This window comes from Leptosomus discolor, chromosome 9 (assembly GCF_034619465.1).
Source record: "Leptosomus discolor isolate bLepDis1 chromosome 9, bLepDis1.hap2, whole genome shotgun sequence".
Taxonomy (NCBI): Eukaryota; Metazoa; Chordata; class Aves; order Leptosomiformes; family Leptosomidae; genus Leptosomus; species Leptosomus discolor.
The window spans coordinates 45265135-45286959 of NC_141399.1; the positions used below are offsets into that span (position 1 = coordinate 45265135).

The following is a 21825-nucleotide window of genomic DNA, read 5'->3' on the forward strand; positions in this document are numbered from 1 at the left end:
AATTTGTAGCATATGGACTTTTAAGATTAAACCATATCTAAGCATGTCTCAACGGCTTAGCACTTCTCCTTGGGAAAAACAAAAAACCAGAACTTTTTTTAAACCAAGACAAAATTCCAGTAAAAACTTCAGAAATAATTAGACCTATAGCCTCCATAATTCAATTTATGAATCCTGACAGTCTCCAAGAGGCTACAAAAATGGACAGAAACCGTACTAAGAACCATTCAGGAACAGCCCACTTATTTAGCAGGGACAAAAGTTTCTTATTTCCAACCGCTTAGCATAAAGCACATTGTAGCAGCAAAGTGCTCATCACCTTCTTCTATCCTCATCTATCCTGTCTAGAGCAACTACTTCCAGCTTATGACAAATAAGACTCATCTGCTGCTGAGCATCTCTTGACACATTTAAAGAGGAAGGAAACACACTTAAATTAGCAGAATGGCACAGGGTAGCAGGCAGTCTTTGAGTAGGTTACTCCAAGCCACTTACATTACATATGTAAAAAAACTTAACACCTTGAAATCCTCCAAAATTAAAAAGCTAGAAAAAAAAAAAAAAACAGAAGCAGCTGGCACCAAATAACCTGAAGCACAGACTTCATATTCTCACAAAAAGAGGCACTACTGGGAGCTACTTTTTGCAGTGGTTTAGATTTCTGTTAAAATATAGTCCAAGCACAGCAAACCACAATAATTCATCCTTGAGGCGAAAAGAGACCAGAACGGTAAGTATACATGGGAATACCTGTCTCACTTCAACATTTTTTTCTGTGAAATAAAGAGAAAGGTAATTTGTATTCTATTTACCTTTTTTTATAAGCCTTTATTTTTAATGCTTGGTTTTATCCAGTGCTCCTTCCAAATGAAGGGCACCAATCTTCATCTTCTTTCAACTTTTATCCCCCGTATTTTACAGGATTTCAGATATTACGGTGGCAAGTATCCCACATGAGATTTTTGCCACCTGCCTCTTCTCTATCTGTTTACTTTTCAGTTCCAGTTGAACTGAACCAGAGCCAGAATTATGCTCCGACTTCTTAAGGAAGAGTGAGTATAATCACTAGAATTTCACATTCTATCAGCATGTTAACAGGGATTAGTTTTAATACTACATTTCCATTTGGTTCTTCAGAGTTCGGATAACTGCTTGTACAACACTGTACCAAAAGAACTTGCCTTCTATCGCTTGGCTTGCAGTTTTTCTGGCCCACCTGGGTCAGTGGCTTACTGAAGTTTTGTTCCCCTCATGCCTAAGGGATACATCAGCTGCAATTACTCACCTCCCTTCAGGCACTGCAGCAGGTTTTGAAGTGGGTTTCTTTCCTCACTACAACTACACCTTTTCTGTGGGTTTTTCGATTACCTCCTCAGCCTCTGATACTCTCTCTGCAGAAAGACTACTTAAGAGAAGGCCAGTGGAACATTTTTCTGATTGGCATTCATTGCCTGCTTAATGTGGCAGTCAAATTAAAGTACTGAGGACTAGAAAAAATTTTTCTTCCTTATAAAGCTTACAAGTGACCGCTACCAAGCACACCATCTTATAAAAAACTCAATCTTTCGGCATGTTCATTTATACAGAAAAGAACTGCCTTGCAACTTGTCGTTCACTGGCAGCTGAACTTATCCTTGTGCTCACTTACTGGGTGAGGAAAATGGTGTGGCACCCATACAAGACTGTATTCTCACAGTCACCTGGAAAAGGGGCTGGAAGTGACCAGATTTACTTAGCTGGCCCACACTGTTGCCCATCAGTGGGGGATCACACACTTTTTTCCGCCTTTTCCAACGCCCCTAAAACTCACGAACAACCTTAGAGCTTCATCTACACGATTCTTATCTCTGTGCAAAATGCCACATGGAAAACAAGGAAAGCCATTTAACTCTCTGGAAAGGATGAAGCAGAAGTAATTCTGATGCTGATTAGAAGAGAATTATGACAAGGATCCTTCCCTCCTTTCTCTTCCATTTCAAACACGGACTCCAGGTACCACCCAGAAAAGCAAGCAGCGTCGCAGATGCTGGAACCCATCACGTGCCAGCGAAGCCTAGAGAGGAGACATCTTTGCTGGCAGAGGGGCAAAGGACAAGTGACAGGAGTATGTCTAGGGCTCACATGCTACAAACATCACAGGCCTAGGCAGGACCTTGCCAAAAACGCCACAGAGTTCAAGCTAATGGCAAGAAGGCATAAAATGAGACTTTCTATCACATTAAAGATCATGAGAACTCAATCCCTGTAACACGGAATGGCATGAGTGATCTGGAAAGACATACACATCTCTATATGGCTGCTGTCCCAGTGACCTTGTCGCAACTCAGCGGAGCTGTTCTGCATTCCATAAGATGTCATTCTCATGAAATTAGCACTTTAATAACCCTGGCTGCAAGTACTCAGTGTGGCAAAGCAATATTCACGTACTCACAACAAGAGCTCCTTCCGGGAAGCTATCAAAGCCCAGTCAGATCACAAAAATGTAAGGTATATCCTATAAGGCATAGAGACATACCTGCAGTCCATTAGGTGGACAGCAGGAGTGAAGAGATGTGACAAGTGCAACAAATATCTCACCAAATAAATGTTTATGGCCAATGGAGGAGGGGGTATCCCACTTAACAAATGAAGCCCTTTACAGAAATCCCTTCTGCCAAGACCCCACTTATGAAAATTAATGGCTTTTTAAAAGGTCATACAAGTAGCCTAGGCAAGATACCTACTGTTTAACACCACAGCTTTTGGTCAGTCAGCACATACTACAGCACTAACAAACAGTAAGGAAATCTAGATAATGTACCAATCCAAGTTCAAATTATTAACCACGTGCTATCTGAATGCAGCACTAGGACCAACTTAACAGCTACATTTCATTTTTTAACTACGGCACCCCCTAACAGACTTTGCTATTAAGGACATGGTTTTGAGAATCTGCGAATTAACTGCAGTAGAGCTGCCCCATCTTGTTATTCAAATGCAAACTCTGCAGTGCTCAACCGAGTACCCATATAAAGCTTCACTCCGTAGGAGCATAAACATCATAAAAAATGGTCAAGCATGTTCTTAATGCTTTGCTAATGAGGGTCAGGGCCTGACTGGACTTGTTTTGGCCTCCAGCCTAGCAACGGTTTCTTTATCAGCCAAACTCCGATGAAGTCTGCTATTATTTTTAAATAATTTGCATCTTTCCTGCCTTCCGTAGAGACTCTTACCCCAGAAACCACCAGTATACAGCTCAAACAACTTCTGTGTTAGCATACTAGCACTTCTACTTTTGAGGATGATAATTTCATGCTATGGAGAACCTGCAGTTAACCGTAGACAAGTACTTAATGTAAAAATAGACAGCTTGGCATACTGAGCTTGCTCCACTCATTATGGCATGAGTCTTGTCAGAACTAGATGGACTAGACAAATACATTTCATTCATTGACTGGTCACAGCCTACATCTGTAAATTAAGCAAACAGAGCTAGCCTGGCTTCCAACCTTTTATTTCCTGGTTCTCTCTTAGTTGTCAAGAACAGCAACTACTCCCTAACTACCTGGAGCTGAGCAGTTAAAAGGAATTTTAGGGCTTGGTAACGGAACTGTCCATACACTTAGACGATATCTACTTGTTTCTTAACAGATATGCCAAAAAACCTGCCAATGTTAGATTTCTTTTGTTTTAGTATTCAATGCTAGGTAACATTACGATTATAAAGATGTCATAAGAAACAACATGTTTAACTCACAACTGAAGAGCAGGCAGAGCTTTGCACTCTTTTAGTAACTCCAAATAAAATATTTGCATTCTTACATCATTAACTTCTCAGCAATTTCTAGCAAAGAATGTTAGAGTTAGATGTACGCATGAAGTTAAGTCAAATTCAGATCCAAACCATAGTTTTCTCACAGGCAGGCAGGTTAAATAGGAATAATGTCAAACAGAACGTCAAAATTTGAATTCACAAAATCCATGGAAATCGTTATCAGGAAGTTATCTTCAATACAAGATACAGTAAAAGAAAACATGACAAAAGATGTGAACGTAACTAAAACAAAGGAGGCAATAAAAATGAATGACCAGACTGACAGCACAAGGAGAAGTGGCTGCTGACTCCTCCTCACCCTACAAGGTGGATGAGAACAACTAACTTCTGCAAAACTAGTATTGCAGTGAATCAGAGCATTTATTACAAATTTGTGGTGACTGCTTTTAGCTGAAGAAACAAAACCAGGGTCCATCCTTAAGACTGTCTATGATGTGATCTCCTGTAATAATAGAAGCTACCTCATTTGGACCCAAGAACAGCTCACTGAAATGAAGTTACGAAGCAAAGAGCCTTCAAATTACAGTTAACCTAATTTGGGGTTCATCATAGCAGTATTTTATCCATTCACTAATCATATCAGAAGATGAACCTACTGGCAAAGGTAAGTTCTTTCTGAAGCCATGCAGCTTTATCCCTTTTCCTCCTCTGCTGTACCAAGATGCATTCACCAGTCCTGCTTTCAAATATGCTGGGAATTCCCTGCTGAGCACTGCCAACACTAGCCAAAATACACATTTTCTACTGCACTGTATTTCAAAACCGTCTACCACAGAATGCCACTCTGAAAGAACCACCACTTCAAATTCCAACATTTAATATTCAACAGTAAAGACTGTGTTAAGTCATAAGAAAAGACTGAAGCTTATATAAAACCACATGAATACACAGGAAAAACAGAATGAAGTCAGACAGACACACAGACATGCGACAACACTTCCCTGTCTGCCTGTTTCCTTGCTGTGTTTTTTGTTTTGTGACTGGTGTTGATCTTTAGTCATGACCAAGCAATCATTATAGCTGTTGTGTAATGTTACCAAGTGTGACAATAAACACAAGTTATTGCATAGAGTCTGCCACACAAGTAAGTCTCCACTGCCATACCACTAAGTCCTGAAGAGAAACAATATAGTTTCGAACATCTGACATCAAAAACAGTAACGTCAACCGGTACAGCTGAACTCTGAGTAGGGATAACGGAGGAAGAACATTGGGGTTTTTTAAGACAATATGAAATTCATACTTTGGTAAGCTTCCAAGCAAAGTTTCACAAAAATGCTTGCAAAGAAACCTATACAAAGGAAAGTAAGGAGTCGAGCACAAGGGTCCAACTCAAAACATTATGATAAGTTGTGAAGACTAAAACAGGAAGTCAAGCTGCAGCCAAGAAACAAGAAATTGAGAAAAGCATGTAATCCTATGAATTTGCAAGCCATAACATTTTTATTTACATGTATGTGTAAGTATACATACACACCTACTGACACGCTTGATCTTTCTTCAGTGCCTTAAAAGAAAGCATCAGACAGTAATTTAACATTTTGGAAAAAATCAGCTTTGGGACTGTACAGGAAGATTTAAAACTATTTCAATCTAAATCACCAGGAAATCACCACCACTAGTGCCAACATAGGATCAAGACACAGTAACTAAGGCAAAAAAAACAGAGGGCCAGTAACAAACCCCAGAACCATTTCTTCACTACAGGGTCAAGTTACACTCACTTTCAGCAGAATCACAACTTTCTTTGAGAAAACTAATGGGCACAAGGTTAGCCAACTCCATACTTTTAAACTGCATCGAATTTAAATGTCTCCAAACTTAACTAATGAAGAACTAAGGTGATGCAGTACTGCCACCCCATACCCTTCTGGAATACATATATAAACCGACAGATCTTAGACCTGAACATACAATGGAATACAAAGGTCTGGCACCAGACAGGGTATTTGAATCTCTGTCCTGTAGCCAAATGGAACAGTTGCTGCAAAATACTGCAAGTCATCAATGAAGAAAGGAACTGACGGATTTCCAAGCTAAGTCTTCAGGTCAAGATGGAATATCACCTAGAAAATATTTTAACCCAGAGGCCTTCAATCACAGAAGATGGTAAAGCCATACAGATTATTCCTGTGGCAGAGAACACGTTTGCCAGCAACACTTCTGTCTTCTGGAGCCTCTGTGCGTGCGCAGGGCTGGCAGCCTGTGCAGGCACAGCAGCTCTGATGCCTCCCTAAAGCACCAGAGGAATCACCAGCACGCAGATCAGCTATACGCACCATTTAATGCCTCTGACACAGTCCTCCCCTGCCAGATGAGGAGGATATGAGCAAGCCATCATCCAGGCATTTGATGCAAGATGCTCGGGGTAAGCATCTTTCCCAAGAGCTCCTCGGCCAGGTCAGAAGCAGGGCATGGGCCACATTAGCCATTCCAGCTGCAAAATCTTGTTCTTGGTTACCAGGTACCAGATGACAGGGGTAGAACAAACGATTCCCCTTACAAACTGTGTCAAGTACGGGTGGTCGCCACTAAAATAATCCTGTTTGCTAAAACGTGACCTTCAGCAAGGGACTGTAAGAAGCGAACAACTGGCAAATGCGTTAACCATACGATGTCTTCCCCAAAAAGCTGTCGAAATAAAAATTAAGTAGGCAAGCTGAAGACCTTGAGGCAGACACTGTGCAGGATCAAAACTCAGAAGGGTGATTTCTGTGTGCCAAGGGGAATCTTTATAGTGAGCAGAGATGTGAGAATCTTTAAGAAAAGAAGTCCTCTTCATTCCTCACAGCGCAGCTTCAACTGAACTCCTCTTCGCACACTTACCCTTCCCATCCTGTCACAACCTTCTTGCACACGCTTGCAGTTCTGCTCACTTTCCTACTAGAAGAAAAATAGTAGTGAGTAGCGTGAACCTTGAGCCCTTTCACACTGGTGGGCAACCCTTTTCCACTTCCACCATAGAAGGCAGGACATGGTATTGTTTCCACCGATCATGGAGGTGCTGAGTGTGTTGCACAAGACCAAACCAGAAAGGAAACAAAGGGGCACGAGTTATTTGTAAGAAAGGTAAGAAACACAGGAAAAAAGGCTACTCAGTTTACTTTCTCCCTACGTGAGTGAAGCAAAATGTTTTTACAACTCTTCCTGCATCCCCTTAAAATTTATTTCTACAGCCACTTCTAAAAAGCCTGCTTTTAATCAATTGCAGTGTTCCATAACTTTACTCATCCATCTGAGTTTCAAGAATGGTGTCAAAATAACACTTTCTATAAGTGAAAATTTTTGTCTGGAGTAGCAATTTTCAAACTTTGTATCAGCTTCCACACCTCCAGGATAATCTTTACATTCCTGCCGCACCTGTAGTTTGAGAGCCACCACCTTGCTAGAAGCAAGGTGACAGGGCATGCTCTGCAGAACATACCCCATGAAGAAGGGAAGGGGTGGCTTAGAGAGCAACTCAGTGTGAAGTGAAATTATAGGTAGAAGAAAGCTCTTCAATTAAGACAGCAATAGAATAAAACGTTTGCAGATCAATGGAAGCCTACAAGAGAAGAGGAAGCCTGTGGCTGGAAGGATTTGCTGAGCTTATTCTCTCCAAGACACTGCTGGAGACAGATTCAGTATCTTCCAGCTATCTTCTTTTGACACCATGAGTCACTCTCTCCAATCCAACAGCTCCCTAGTGATACCCTTGACCAACACCCCACGGCCTTTGCAGAGATATCACTCTATGAAAATGCCAACTATTTAATCCATGTATGGGCTGTGCTAGAGTCCAAAACATCCACCCTTTCAAAACAGGCATTCCATCTCATTCCTACTAACTGCTCCAAAGTTCCTTCCCTTCGAGCCCTGCTGTGGTCCTCATCTTGGCATCAAAAAGTTACAAAAATCCGGAGGTGTCACACGCAGGTTTTGTTCAAAAGATGACACACCAGAACCCCTTGTCCAAGTGATTCAGCCACCTGCTTTTCTTTGATCGTACCCAGTTTCACTGTTCAAAGACCTGCAAGGAATATGAGTCATGCTTGTGTGAGGATACCTCCTTATAAATCTTTCATCCTCCCTGTAATTAATGTAATTAAAAAAAATATATATTTCTAGAATTCACACACAAACTCTTATTTTAGACTACTACTCTGAGAACAGATATTTTGTCTATGGACAAAATCTCCAAAAGGATTCTGGGCAGAAAGCTGCAACATACACTCACTGAAAAATGCCAGTTCCCATTCACGTTTTTTTTGCTGTACAGGATGAAGCTCAGCTTCAAAGACAACCTCATATCTTCGTGAGCTACCCAGTTATCGATAAGACTGCCTGCAAACCTTCTGAATGCTAGAAGACATGCCACCTCTAAACACTTAGCAGGAGCAATTTATTCACCGACCTAGAATTTTGCATGTAATACTGAACAACTTTTTCAAAGTTGCTTCCCCAACTGCACAAACATAATCAGATCACAAGGCTGCTGAAAGCAGCAGTTCTGCCATCTGTCTGCTTATTCCCACCTCACACTTGTGCAGGCACAAGTGTTTGTGAAGCCATGCAACGATCTAGAGGGAACCAATCTCTGTGAAAACTAACCAGGGAAAAAATAAAATTATGATTAGATCATTTGTCAATCTGTACAACCGTGCATGCTGGCACAAACATGGGAATAAGTAGAAATCATAGCGCTAATTTTAATGGCAGTGCCACTTTCCCAAGTCCATTGACACAGCAACTTTTCACCAGGTCTTGCCACTAAATCTGAAGAACACTTAAGCACACATATGAATTTTAGAAAAATACAAATCATTTCACTTAATTTGCTGTCGTGATCTTCTTAAAGTAAGAAGTGTGAGAAGAAAGGTGAAGCAATCTACCGGTTACTAAGAGGAATCAAAGTGCTTACTGGAAAACATTTCAGAGGCAAGGTCTTCACCCCTGCCTCAGTTTCCATCACCAATAAAACAGAGACAATAGCACTAATTCATTCAACAGAACATTCTCCAACACATTTAAAAAACACAATAACAACAAGGTAATATTGTTACGGAGAGACACAGATGGAATTCAACTCTCTTACAGCAATGAAAGAGTGAAACAGCACAAAGCTGATGCTGTAACCTACAGAGGTCTGGGATGGAGAACAGACACAGGACAACGCCAAGCAAAACGGCTACTTTGAGCAGCAGTTCCTAAACAGTTGGTATCTACAAAAGGACAGACATGGATTTACAAAAGACCTGGGTAAAGAAACTCACAGTGGAGTCTCCCTGCCCTCCTTTCATTATTGGTACTCTGATGTAATCACACAGGAGTTATGAAGAGCATATAGGGAAGACTTGCTGGGGTGGCAGGTTAAGTAGGAATCCACAGAGCTGGGTTGTCATGACAGCAGCTGAAAGTATGCAAGAGATGTATAGATCCTGGGTGTTAGAACAGCAAGGACTCCAAATAAGATCATTAATAGATTACACTTTAAACACGGAGAAGCATACACTACACCTCATTAATGAAACACAGACTGCATGATGACCGCTTGCATTGGTGAGGGTGCACGAGGGTCTAGGACAAACATAAAAAATTTGTATTCATTAAGTACTGATAAAGTACAGGTTCTCACAGATTTGATAGTCATGCTATACATACAAAGACACAAGTGACATGCACGCTGGTGGACCAACGCTCTTGAGTCTCAGCTGAAGCTTGGAAACTCACCACATAAGCTCCATCCCATTTAAAAGCAAAGTTGAACAGCGAAAACTTAATTTCAACAACCCCTTACATTAATTTTGCTTTCAAACAGACTTGGAGCATGCAGCGACTCAGTAACACATCCCAGCTGAGAGGAAGTAACTTCCTGTCAGAGAGAAGTTACTCCCCGAAGTGTCTGAACTCTTATCTGCACCAGCACGCCCGGTTCCCCGGCGCAGGCAGGCTGCAGGTGCTGACATGCTGGGCCACACCGCCATCCTGGCGGGTCACTTCCGAAGGCCAGAGGGCATGGGGTTCAAGACAAACACTGAACAAGAGCGGCCAGGGACAAAACAAAGCAGGCCCTTGGTGGACGCTCTTGCAAGGAGGCTTGGGAGGCAGAGGAGGATGGGAGTAACAGGTGTTTATGTGATCTGTTCAAAACTCTGGGAATTTTATGTGGTGGATTACTCATGGATGTCTAACACTGGGTGATCTTCAGGGGTCGTTACAGCGCAAAGACTCCGCACAGTTTGAGACCAAAGTAGCATTACGAGTGCCTGGCACAGGGAACATACTGGTACACCAGTGCTCACAAATCCGGGACTCACACGACAGGTCTCTCACACTGGGTACTCACCATCCAACACTGGTGAAGCAGAGGCCCGTACTCATGCAGAACACATGGACAGCGAGAGGCTGCCTAGTGAAGGGGTCCCAGTAAGGACTACTGGTGAAATGAGCACGGAGCGGTCTACTCGGGCGCTACCGAACACAGACCAGGAGCAGGGAGAGGGCACTGACCACGGGGCGCGGCGTGAAGCGCCTGCAGCCGGAGGTCGCCGCGAAGCCAGGACCCCGCGGAGCCCGGATGGGGGCACGGAGCCCGGCACGACGCGACAAAGGCGGGCTGCTCGGAGCAGGGCGCTGCCGGGGCTGGCATGGCACGGCCTGGCCGGAGGTGTCAGGGAACAGGGGGGAGATGCCGCTAGCCAGTCCCACGCACGACGGGCCAAGAGGGCCGCGGCAAGGGTTAACAGTGCGACCGGCCAACGGGGACACGCCGCCGGGGAGCGGGCAGCCGCCGGGCAGCGCGGAGCGGGGCGCTTCCTGAGGCGAGCCGGGCGCCGGAGGGCAGCGCGGCTCCCAGGGCACGCCGGCTCCCCCGGCCGGTGCCCGCACGGCCGCGGGGCGGGGGCGCCCGCGGGCCAGGCCCCGGGACAGGCGGGCCGCGCGGGGCCAGGCGAGGACAGGGGCCGGGCGGCGGCGGCGGGGAAGGTGCCGGGCGAGGGGGCGGGTGCCGGCAGGGCGCCCGGCCGGGGGAGCCGGGCGGGACGGGCGCGCACGAGGCGCCCACGAGGGCGGGTTTGGGGCGGCGGGCCGGGGCACGGCGGCGGCGATACTCACTAGGGGTCGTTGGTGAAACGGGGGCTCCGCGGGGGCTGGTAGCCGTACAGGTGACAGTAGAGCACATCGAAGCAGAAGCAGCACATCTCAGCCGACACCACCATCTTCCTGCAGCCGGGCCCGCCGGAGCCGGCGCCGGGGGAGGAGAGCAGCGAGGCGGCCGGCGGGGAGAGGCCGGCGGGGCCCCCGCCGCAGCTGGGCGGCAGCGGCGGGGAGAGGGCGCAGCCGGCGGCGCCCCCCGCCAGCCCCCCAAGGCCGTTGAGGCGGGGGCCCCCTGGCGGGGGCAGCGCCCCCGGCTCGCCCCCTGCCGCCGCCGCCCCGCCGCAGCGGGAGCCGCTGCCGCCGCCTCCCGGGCCGGCCGAGCCCGAGGGAGGGGAACTGGAGAGTTTCTGCTTCTTCACCCCGCAGCAACCCGCCGCCATCTTGGAGCCGTCTCCCCCCACGCAGCGCTTCCGACCCATGGCGGGGGGGCCGGCCGACCGGCCGGGGGACGTGCGGCGGCCCGCTCCGCCTCCTGCCGGGCCCGCTCCGCCTGCAACGGGGAGGGGGCGGGAAAGAGGCGGCGGGAAAGGGGGAAGAATGAATGAGGAGCAGGAGGGAGAGGAAGATGGAGGGTGGGGGGAGAGACAGAGAGAGCTGCGTTAGAGCGACCCGGTGAGTGGCCCCGGCTGACAGGGCCGGGGCTGAGGGGGCAGCGCGGCCCGCAGGTGTGGCGGCCGCGGCGGGGCCTGCCGGCCTTTCCCCTCCCCTCCACACGGTGAGCCACCCCTCTTGCCTTCCCCCCGTGCTTTTTCTCCTCCTTCTGCCAGGGAAGTGGAGCAACTCCACCCCGCGTGCTAAAAAAAAAAAAAAAAAATAAATAAAAATAAACCCACAAACCCGAGCTCCGCAGGAGCCGCGCGGCAGGAGCAAAGCTCTTGAGATGGTTAAAAACACCTCGCTAAATAATTCAAGTGACCTGAGATGCCTTTCCCTTGGGAAGAGAAGCGAGGGGGGGAAAAGTGTTGGAGTCGGCAGGCTAGGAGCCTGCAGAGAGTGCTTGGATAGAGCTATTAAACATGTAGTTGCGATGGCTAAAAGCCACTGACTTTATATATTTTTTTATTTTTTCTTTAATTACAGCTTTGGCAATTACTTCAGTAAGTAGCGGCTCAGAGTGTAGGCCTTCAGCTACAGGGCAAGCAGCCCTGACCCTGTGAGACCACGGCCCTCGGTGGCTGCAGTCCAGGCTTCCTCATGGCAAGACCTCTAGGGAAGGGAAGTCCAGAGGGAGAAGCATGTGAGTTCCTGCAGTGCTCCAGACATCTAAAATTAAGCTTACCAAGCTACCGGAGTGGGAGAGGAAATGGGTTTTATATGAGCCTCACATATAGTTATATCTGAATTTATGGAGAGACTTGCCAACGGCCATAAAGCACTTCAAAAGCTGTGTGTATGTATATTTAGAAAATAACAGCTCACACGTCAGTGTTATGCAGCCATCTCTGGCATGGGATGTAACAGCTGTTTAACATAGAATAGCAACACTACAATATCATGGAAGACAAGGGAATGAGGACTGCCACACAGAGTTAAAATAATATTACAAGTTCAGAGAGACAGTCATTATCCCAGCTAAAATGCAGTCTACAGAAAGTTTTCACAGTTGCAATCTACTTACAGAGACTAAGGCTTACATTTCTTGTTGGAAATGGTTTATCCAGCATCCTCATGGTCTTAGTTTTGTCTGGATCTTGAATTATTGTGGGTTTGAAGAGAAAATCCCGGTTACTAGAGTACTAATACTAACAGGTTAAAAAGCCCTTTGAGGGTTTCTGTCCAAATACTGGCCTAAACTTCTCTTTCTTTGACTGTGAATCATAGCCTGAGGTGAAACAGCTGCAGGGAGTAATAGCAAACAGAAAGGAGAATTAGATGTTGTAAAGCAGTCTTTTCCATTTTTAAGTGTAATGTTTGTGTTTGGAGCTGGAGAATACTTGAGAAGGGAACCCAGTTTCCCTCTCTCAAACAACTTTCAAGTTTCTTTCAAAACAAAGGCAGTGTTTTCCACTTAGGGGATTCATTTGTTTAAAATCAGTTAGCAGTGACACCTTCTGTTGCTTTTGGGAAAATAGTTTCTCCAGGTATTGAATTACCTTTTTTTCTAATTTTTTTTACCATCCTACATTATTTAACGCCAACAACTTATAAAATATCAAGTAATTGCAGAAGCTTATGATACAGACACAAATATAAATTGTTCACTCCCCTGGGACAGATTATTTGTAAGGTTCAGTGTAAGTCTCAGAGCTAGGACTGATACCCTTACACAGTATCAAGACTACTGATAGTGCATGGCAATCACTTTTAGATTAAAAACTATAATGCGATGGTCCCTGAATGAAAGGTTAAATTAAATATTTTACTTATTCATTAAAAACACCTTACTTTTTCCACCTCTGCAGATGTTATTTGCTGTATTTGCATAGAGTTTTGCTCCTATTTTACCTCAGTGCAATGCAAGGTATACCCAATCTCTCTTCCATAGAGGTAACAGCAAATACACAAAACAACTGTGGAAATTGATTAGTGGAATCAGGAAGACACAACTGTATTATCAAATATTTTTGTCAGTGTCTTGAATTTATCTTTGAAGAATAGTTTATTCTTTGGATAAGGCAGCTTCAGTTACCATCTGTTTCATTGGCCCTTTGCTTCAGTTAAGTCTCGAGGACCTTTACGTTTCTTATTACAAGGAACCCTGAATGTGTTTGGTTCCTTCATGTACACAGTACTTCTGTATTTTGCTAACTTTAGCAGATTTTCTCCTGTTGGTTGATGGCTATGCTGTGCCCCATGCAGTTAAATGTACTGAGTGAACTCAGTACAAAAACTCTTTTAGCAGTACAAATGGAGCCAGTATGGTAGTGCAATTAGATCAGCGTAATTTAGGTGTGATGTAGCTCTGCTTTATGATTCCAGCTGTTTAGCACTATTGCTCACTTCATGTTCTAAAGCCCCAGTGATTTTAGAATTGTCACTTGTTACAAGTGAGAGATTGAAATTAATTTTTTAATTAAAAATCACAAGCCGTGATTCTTGAAAAGAGCTGTTAGAGAAATGATAATAAGAAAAACAGATTATTTGCAGAAAGATATTTCTTTGTGATCCCAAGCTGCTCTGAAGGATTGCCCTTCTTAAACAAAAATTCAGAATGGCTAGTATCTGGGGGGAAATGGTATCCTGACACACATGATCCAATTCCTTTTGAATCTGAGGTAAAATTTGTACTGACTGTAGTAGAAGTCAGATTGTTCTCAAGTAGGCCAAAAGATGATCTATGTTCTCAGTATCTTACAATCTAATTACAAGACAAGAACAGCCAGAACAAGGAAACAGTGAGCCAAAACTGGGCTGCATTGGTAAGCAGGAATGATATAATCCTTGCCTTATTATCAATTCTTTTAATAGGCACTGTGACAGGTGAGGGATTTAAAAGGGTGCTTAAAATAGCACGTTTAGGCTGTGGTTCCGTGTGCATTTCTGCAGTAGTAGTAATGTTGGTTTAAGCAGCTCTACCTCAGCTAATTGTTCTCTTTCCTGTCCCACCCATTCTGTTGTGTTCATGCAGCTGTTTGTGCAGATGTGAGGGAGAAGATCAAGCTGAAAAACAATTATTCTTTTCCCTCGATTATTTCTCAGCCAAATCAGTTCTCCAGTCTGGTTTGTCAGAGGGCTGCACAAAAATTTGTGTTGGCCTCTTGGACTGGCTATAGAACACTGAGAATTAATAGCCTTGGGCACCTTAAACAGTACTGGTGAGAAGATGCAGCCTAAAGTGCACGTATTTATGATGAAACTGTCAGAAATCACAGGAGTGTTTGAATTTTAAATAATAGGTGAAGAAAGGCAGTTGAGGAAAGATACGAAAGATAAGTGGTGGATAAAGGCCCTTGAAAGTGAAGTAGTTTGTGCTTGAGGCTGTAGAAAAGTCAGAGCTAGGGAATGAAAGGGAAACAGAAAGCCCTCTTTTCAAAAGATATCATTTTCCACTTTCTTAGAACTAAAGGAAACACTATACCACAGTTAATTCTGTAAAAACCAAACTCCAAAAATTGAACAGTGTAAACAGCTAGCATCTCTATGAAGTTGTTAGTTATTATTCCAGTTAGTTGTTATTCTAGAGAAGAGTCTGTACTTACATCTCCCAAAATTCAAAGGTTAAATTGTATTTTCCCATCATAATGATCTTTTTTGGATGGGCCTGCCATGAAAGATTTACATGCTGAGAATTCTTTTGGTCTGAGGAGTTTCCACCCGTTCTGGAGACTGTCTAGGCAACTCTTCCATTGCCCTGCAGTCTACAAGGCGTTATGGGTGTAGCTGGGAAGAAAGTGGGTTTGCCTGTATTACTTTCTTATGTTCTTCCCAAACTGGTCTGTCACACTGTTCAGGCTCATGTGGGTTTTCCTCAGTATATCCTGGGAATAGTTACTATTCTTCAGTATGCTCTCTGTCTCAGCTGTCCCCAGGAGAAATTAGATGTAGCTCTGAATCTAGGCCAGAAGGTGTGCACAAAATCCAATAAAATTAATGAAAGTTAACTTGCACATGTCCGAGAACGGTTATTGTTCCTATCAGTTAGAGGCCATATCCTGCTATTGTTCCATGTATCAAGCCTCTATTGAAGCCTCTTCTAAAAAATCTTGTATAAAAAGTCATCTCAGGATGTGATACCAGCCAGCAGACAAAAGGTCCTCACATGTTGTGTTACTGGAATCCTGGCCCTGTTTCGTATTTTGAGCTATGTTGTAATTTCACCATACTGTGACTCCAATCTGTGTTATTTTAAAATGAACATTGTTTTACAGACATTTTTTGCTCTTACACAAATTTAGGGTTTGGTCCTATTAAACCATCTGTGCATGGAGCTTGCACTGCAAAACTGGGCATTGGTTTGGTAAAAAAACCCAACCCAACAAAACACCCAAAACAAACAAAAAAAGCCCCCACCAAGCAAACCCCCCAAAACAAACCAAGAAGAAAATCAAAAACCCATCATGTGTTTTAAAATGTAATTTGTCCAACTAAATATCTAAGACTGGACAGTTTTCTGACTAGAGATAAAAACATTAACTATGTCAATGGAGTCAGAAAAGTTATTTAATTAAAAACCTAAGGATCAAAGCACTTGCAATAAATGAAAGGTGAGACTAGTAGTAGCTTTTTAATGGAATTCTTTTCACTTAATTCTGTGAGCTGGAATGTTCCTCAAATATTATGCTAATGGAATATCCTGTCCTTTTTGAAAGTATTTTTCCATTGTACGGTGATAAAAGAAGATGTAGCTTACATAGCTATATTCTCAGTATAAATTCACCATGGTTTCATTGAGGTCAGTGGAGCTACAGTGATTTATGCTAGCTGATACATTAATAATAAGCCTTAGGACATATTTTTTGACATGGCTGTTTGTAGTTCGTCTCCTTCACAAAATATTTTCCACTACTGTACAGCAACCATATGTATTAATAGCATTTCTCATTTCTGAACAGCCTAAAGTGCTAGCTTGAAGACTTTTAAGTTAATAAATTTAGAACAATATATAGGTGTCTGTTTATCCAGTGCAGTCATACAGACACCCCTAATGAAACCTAGCAACAATCTAATAGGACACAACATTTAAGGTGTATTGGGGAAAAAAAGTCATCATTAATTTTCAAAGGAATGGGTGAATTAGGAGGATAGAATGCAACTGCTGAGAGTTAAAATCTGATCAGGACACCATGATTACATGCCTGTTTATTTCTAAGAATTGCCCTAGATCTTTAACCATCTCAGGTGGTCAGCACTCGATTTTATATCTCATCTGAAAACACCAAAATTAAACTTTCATGTAAATTTAGTTAGTGCAAGGAGCAGAAATTTCAGAAAAGAGGGGAATGTTAGCCATGTTAATTGATTGTTAACAACGTTAATTGATTAGGTTGACAGAAATGCTCCCATGTAAGGAAGCTAACAGGCATAAATTTTGATCTTCCTTTTGATGTAAGACTGTGTTGAGCTTCCTTTTTCAGATGTTATTTAATTTTCTTGTGAAATGATTTAATTTATTTTGGCTGCTGCTTTTGCTATCTTTTTGTACATGTTATCTAGCTTTTGATGTGAAGGAATTCTACCTCCGTTCCTTTAATGGACAGTTCTTAGCTTAGGTTCATGCTCCCTTGCTCTGGTATTTAACTCAGATAGCATTGAAGCTGTCATCTCTCTATTCCTTTCAGAGAAATGAGGTACACCGTTCTTCTCTCCAACAGCTGAAGAACTTTTTTCTCTAATCTTTGTGAGCAGCAAAAAATCAGTGAATCCTTCTGCTTGCCCTTTACCATTCTCACTTCTATAAAAGAACCTGTTAATCTTAAGATGGCCAAGAACCACTTCTGCTGTTCCAGGTGGGAACATCTAACCACTTTATATTGGATGTTTTCAGTCACGCCTCATGAAATATTTTGGCTATTGTTTTGGAAGAATGTTCATTAGCTACAGTAGACTATTGCAGCTTATAAAAATATAGATGTCAGTCATAAGTATTTCTCCTTCTTCAGTATTGTAACATTATTATTTATTGGATGTATTCTTTTCCCTTTTTCCTAGAAGCGTTAACATTCTTTATCCTCAATGCCTAAATTACTTAACCTCCTATCTTCCAGTGCTTCTGATCTGTACATAACCCTGAATGTCATATTGATCCTCCTTTCTGTGACTAGTTTTATAAAATCACCATTTACGTCACTTTGGTGCACTTATCCTTCTCTTTTTCTGCGCAAAGAAAAAACTGACAAATGGCGATGTTTTGCCAAAAAGGTGCTGGTGCTCCAGCGCTATCAACCTGTAACTGCTAAAAGCACTAAATACATTGTCTTAAGAGCCTAGAGATATAAATAGAAAGTTAATTAATAGCAGATGTTACCCTTTGTGGCAAAAAGCCAGCAGGGCTCCAGCAAAACCTTCTTCATTGCAGTTCTTACTTTCATCACTGGCAATTTGTGAGTGCAGCCCCAGTAAGGCCGATCCTCATGGCACTTTGGAGTCACCTCTCATCCTCACCCCTGCCTGCTTTCACATCTTCAGTCCTGCAGATTCTTCTTTTTTTTTTTTTTTTTTCTTTTGGGTGTGGTAGCAAAAGCCAGACAGCTCACGTGCGCTGCATCCATAACTCTTTCTTGTGTCCTTAAGGCTTTAGAGACTAACAAGGCTGAACCCCAACTGCTGCAAGCTTCTGAATAAAATTGAATCTGTGGGAATTGGTAGCATTTGGTACCTTACTTATTCATAGTTACTTATTAGTGTTATTGCTTCCTTTCTGTAGAATTCATGTTCCGCAGCATTATATTTTCTAATGTACTTTCTGTTGCCAAAGTCAATTCTCCTTTCAGACATGTGTAAATCAAATTACTCCAATGAAGTCAATAGAATTTCACTGTTACAGAATGATGAGTTCAAAATCAGGCCTTTTAAACCTGTAGGTTTCCTTGTAAATTGGTGAATGATTTGTCTGTTCCTAGTCTCCTGAGCTATCCTCTGCTTTCAAGGAAAGTGGTATTTATATAGATATGTGTCCATGCACACCAAATTCCATTGAACAAGACTGTATGTCTTCTCATTCTTATCTCCCACATTTGTATTCTTACTCTAGGGAAGGGCCTTCAGGCTGCCTGCTGGTGGTGATAGTTTTTGTCACAGTTATTTAATGTGTAAAATAAATACATTACATTCATTTTGAATAAAAAGCAGCTGATAAACATGCAAGTGTCAACAAAGTTTCACCCAATTCTTGGCATAGTAGCGTAGCCCTCTTGTGCACTCTTCCTTTCATTCACTATTTCTCATATTCCTATATTCACATTATCTATATAATTCAAGTCTCTTCTGTCTGATGTTACAGCAATTGAAGGCAGACCTTTTGTTTTTAACACGATCATTATTTAGATAAAGTAAAAAGTCTTTTAAAGGAGTAAAGTAAATAGTATTTCTTCAACTATGAAAAAGTCATAGCATTCAGGAAGCACTGTTGCTTATGATTTTCTGCCAGTGGTTATAAAATGTGAAGTTACAATCTTTAACATATAGATATATCTGTGATCGTCAAGACTCACGTCTGAACTTTAGCTTGCATGCTTTCCCAGTGGTTTCTTCATGGTTAAAATTCTAATAACCTACTGACTGCCAGAGACTGCATAGGGGTAACATACGTTGATTTAAACACTGCACATTTTGTTTGAAGAAATGACCATTTCCATGCAGAAAAAAGTAGTTGAGATAATTGTTAACACTAAAAACATATTCTTCTGTTACTTAACCTGAAATAAAGAACTCCTTTGCTTGTGTATTTTAAAGTAAAACTATAAATATATTAATTTAGAGGTTCCAACTACAAATGGGATTCTGGATTCGTTACCATCTCCCTTAAAAATGCATCTTTATAGTCATTCATTTTGGTTAGGATTTCTAAAGAGCATTTCAAGATTGGAAGAGTCACTGTGACATACTTGAGGAGAAGCCTAGCACAGCATGTCAGATCTAAGGAACTGTTGCTGCAATATTTCGGGGCTATCATTTCATGGGATAAGTCCATACAGGTGACATTCAGTTTAGATTAGGGTTTTAGAAGAAATTTTATAGTAATTCCATAAAACATCCCAAGCATTTAACTCTCTGGAAAAAAACCCAAATCAAAGTCTGAATTCTCTGTTTTTCTATTGCTTAGTTTGTGTTTGTTTTCACAGGTCAAAGTCCCACTGTCCAGTGTCATCATATCCAAATCCTGCGGTGACCTGTAAGTATCTCACCTCTAAATTTTCTATTGCGATAGAACAGCTGCACAAAAACTGTTGTGATCGTCTCATGAATACTGAAAATGTGTCAGGCATTATATGTTGGGGTACAGTTTGTCTTGTTATGTTAGATGCATGTAGTTCAAGCATGTACGCTTATAGTCTAATACATCTACATTTTAAAATACTAGCTCATGATAATCTCATTCATTGCATTTTAAACGGAAGACTCACAGCTTATCAAATCTGCCTTGGTTTCTAAAGGTACCCTTACTTTTAACCTAGTTCTTTACCTGGTTAAATCAGAACTGAAAGTTGTCAAAGAGAAATATTACATTTGCCCTTTGATGAACAATTACCAAGCGTTACATGTTCGGAGTAAAAAATGATAGCATTTTATTTTATGAGTCCACTAACTAATAGAGAATTAGAATAAAACTCCTGTGGGAACACATTTGACATTCACATGAATAACAGATGAGTTCATTATGATCCCCTGCTTATAAAAAGAATGGCAAATGAATTCATAATTATTAAGCATTTAAAAATAACACATTCCCCCAAAAGATACAATTCTGCATTAAATACTCGGCTGTAGTTCAGCTGCAGGGCTTTGGAGAACCTGAAATGAAATGGTAGCATAGCGTATAGCTGAAACTGAATGGCAGACTGATGATTTGGTCATTTGCCACGTTCTTTAACTGCTTGGTAGCCAAAGTAATTAAGATTCCTATTCTATTTAATGCATTTGAATTAATTCTGAAATTTTTAGATTAATCTTGCTTCCAAAGCAGAGGATACAGATTAGATATATGGTGCATGAAAGGATTATGCTGGGTATATGTATAAAGGGGAGGATTACAGTGCGTACGGCCTGTGGGCATCTCATTGGAAATATATATTAGACTTGAATTTTGTAGGGCTTTTTTGTTGATGGATATGTAGTTGTATATATGACAAATGCCATTCAGGACGGTTGTTTTGCTAGAAGTGACATTCTCAAATACGTGCCAAGCTGTCACATTAGCATACTGCTCGCAGCCTGGCAGGAGACAGCTCTTCTATGAATCCTAACCTCTGCCCTGCAGTGACACTAAGAGCACAAGGGTCCCAAAGGTTGCCTTGTCTGCCAGGCAGAGAGGGAAGTAACAGATGCTGAGAACAAAGTTCAGAGAACAGCACTGAGCACGTGCAGAGGAGAAGAAGGGGAATAAGGACAATCTGTTCTTTTAACTAATTGCACCAAGGACGTAAACAGAAAAAGGATCAGATGTAGATCAAATTAAGATTGTTCTAAGTGCTGTCAGCACCTGAAGAGATGCGGAATTCTTGTCTCCCCAAATCTTACATGTGATCTTGATAGCCTTTGTGGAGGTGGAGAGAAGAAGATTGGGATTTTCTGTATGAATTCTGACCCCATGGGTAGCCCTCCTTGGTTGTCCAAGGAACAGAGAAATAATGCCATATGTGACTTCTGTATTCCTCTTCCCAGTACAGAGGGAAGGAGACGTGTGAACAACCTTGTGTGTATATAGATTTTAAAGTGACATTGCTGCCATGTTTTCCCAAGTTCCCTTCTCCTTAGCAGCAGTCCAGGTTCTAATACAACTATGTTTCCATCAACTGTGTCGTCATGCTGATATCAGGAGGAAAAGAAGCCATGTCAGATGGGATCATATTTGTATTTTGCTCAGAGGTCTGAAGCTGCAGTCCGTCATGAGGTGGCCTCCATGACTGACCTAGGCTGTGTGCTTGAGAAATAGGGCTGTAAAACCAAAAAATGCAGAGTAGGGAGGAAGTAGAGAGGGAAGGGTCTCAGGATTGTGGAGGGGGAGGGCCATACTGTACAGCCGTGAAAAGCGTCACAAAGACTAGAAATACATTAACCGAAACAGAATTCTGTAACATAATATTATACTTTTCTAGTCCTACTTATATAGTTGTCACTATTAGGGAAAAATAAATCAAAATGTCAGAAAAGCTGTTTGTGCTGTACAAAGTTTGTGGAATTCTTTGAGAAACTGTTAAATGAAGATAAAATTATTTCTTTATACTTTGGAACAAGAATCACCAGATGGGTTTTAGAAGTTGCATAACTGCCAGTGGAAG

At 42.4% G+C, this 21825-nt stretch overlaps 1 protein-coding gene across 2 annotated transcripts in view; it reads right to left on the reverse strand.

Annotated features, from left to right (window-relative positions):
- The window catches only part of AMMECR1 (AMMECR nuclear protein 1), a 103298-nt gene that overhangs the window by 65467 nt on the left and 16006 nt on the right, over positions 1-21825 (reverse strand). The window contains exon 2 of one of the 2 annotated variants that reach the window (XM_086469896.1): positions 10907-11438. In XM_086469896.1, coding sequence (XP_086326022.1) covers positions 10907-11438 — 532 coding nt within the window. Of the gene's footprint in view, positions 1-10906; positions 11439-21825 lie in introns of those variants that run through there. The other variant, XM_086469897.1, reaches the window with a different exon arrangement.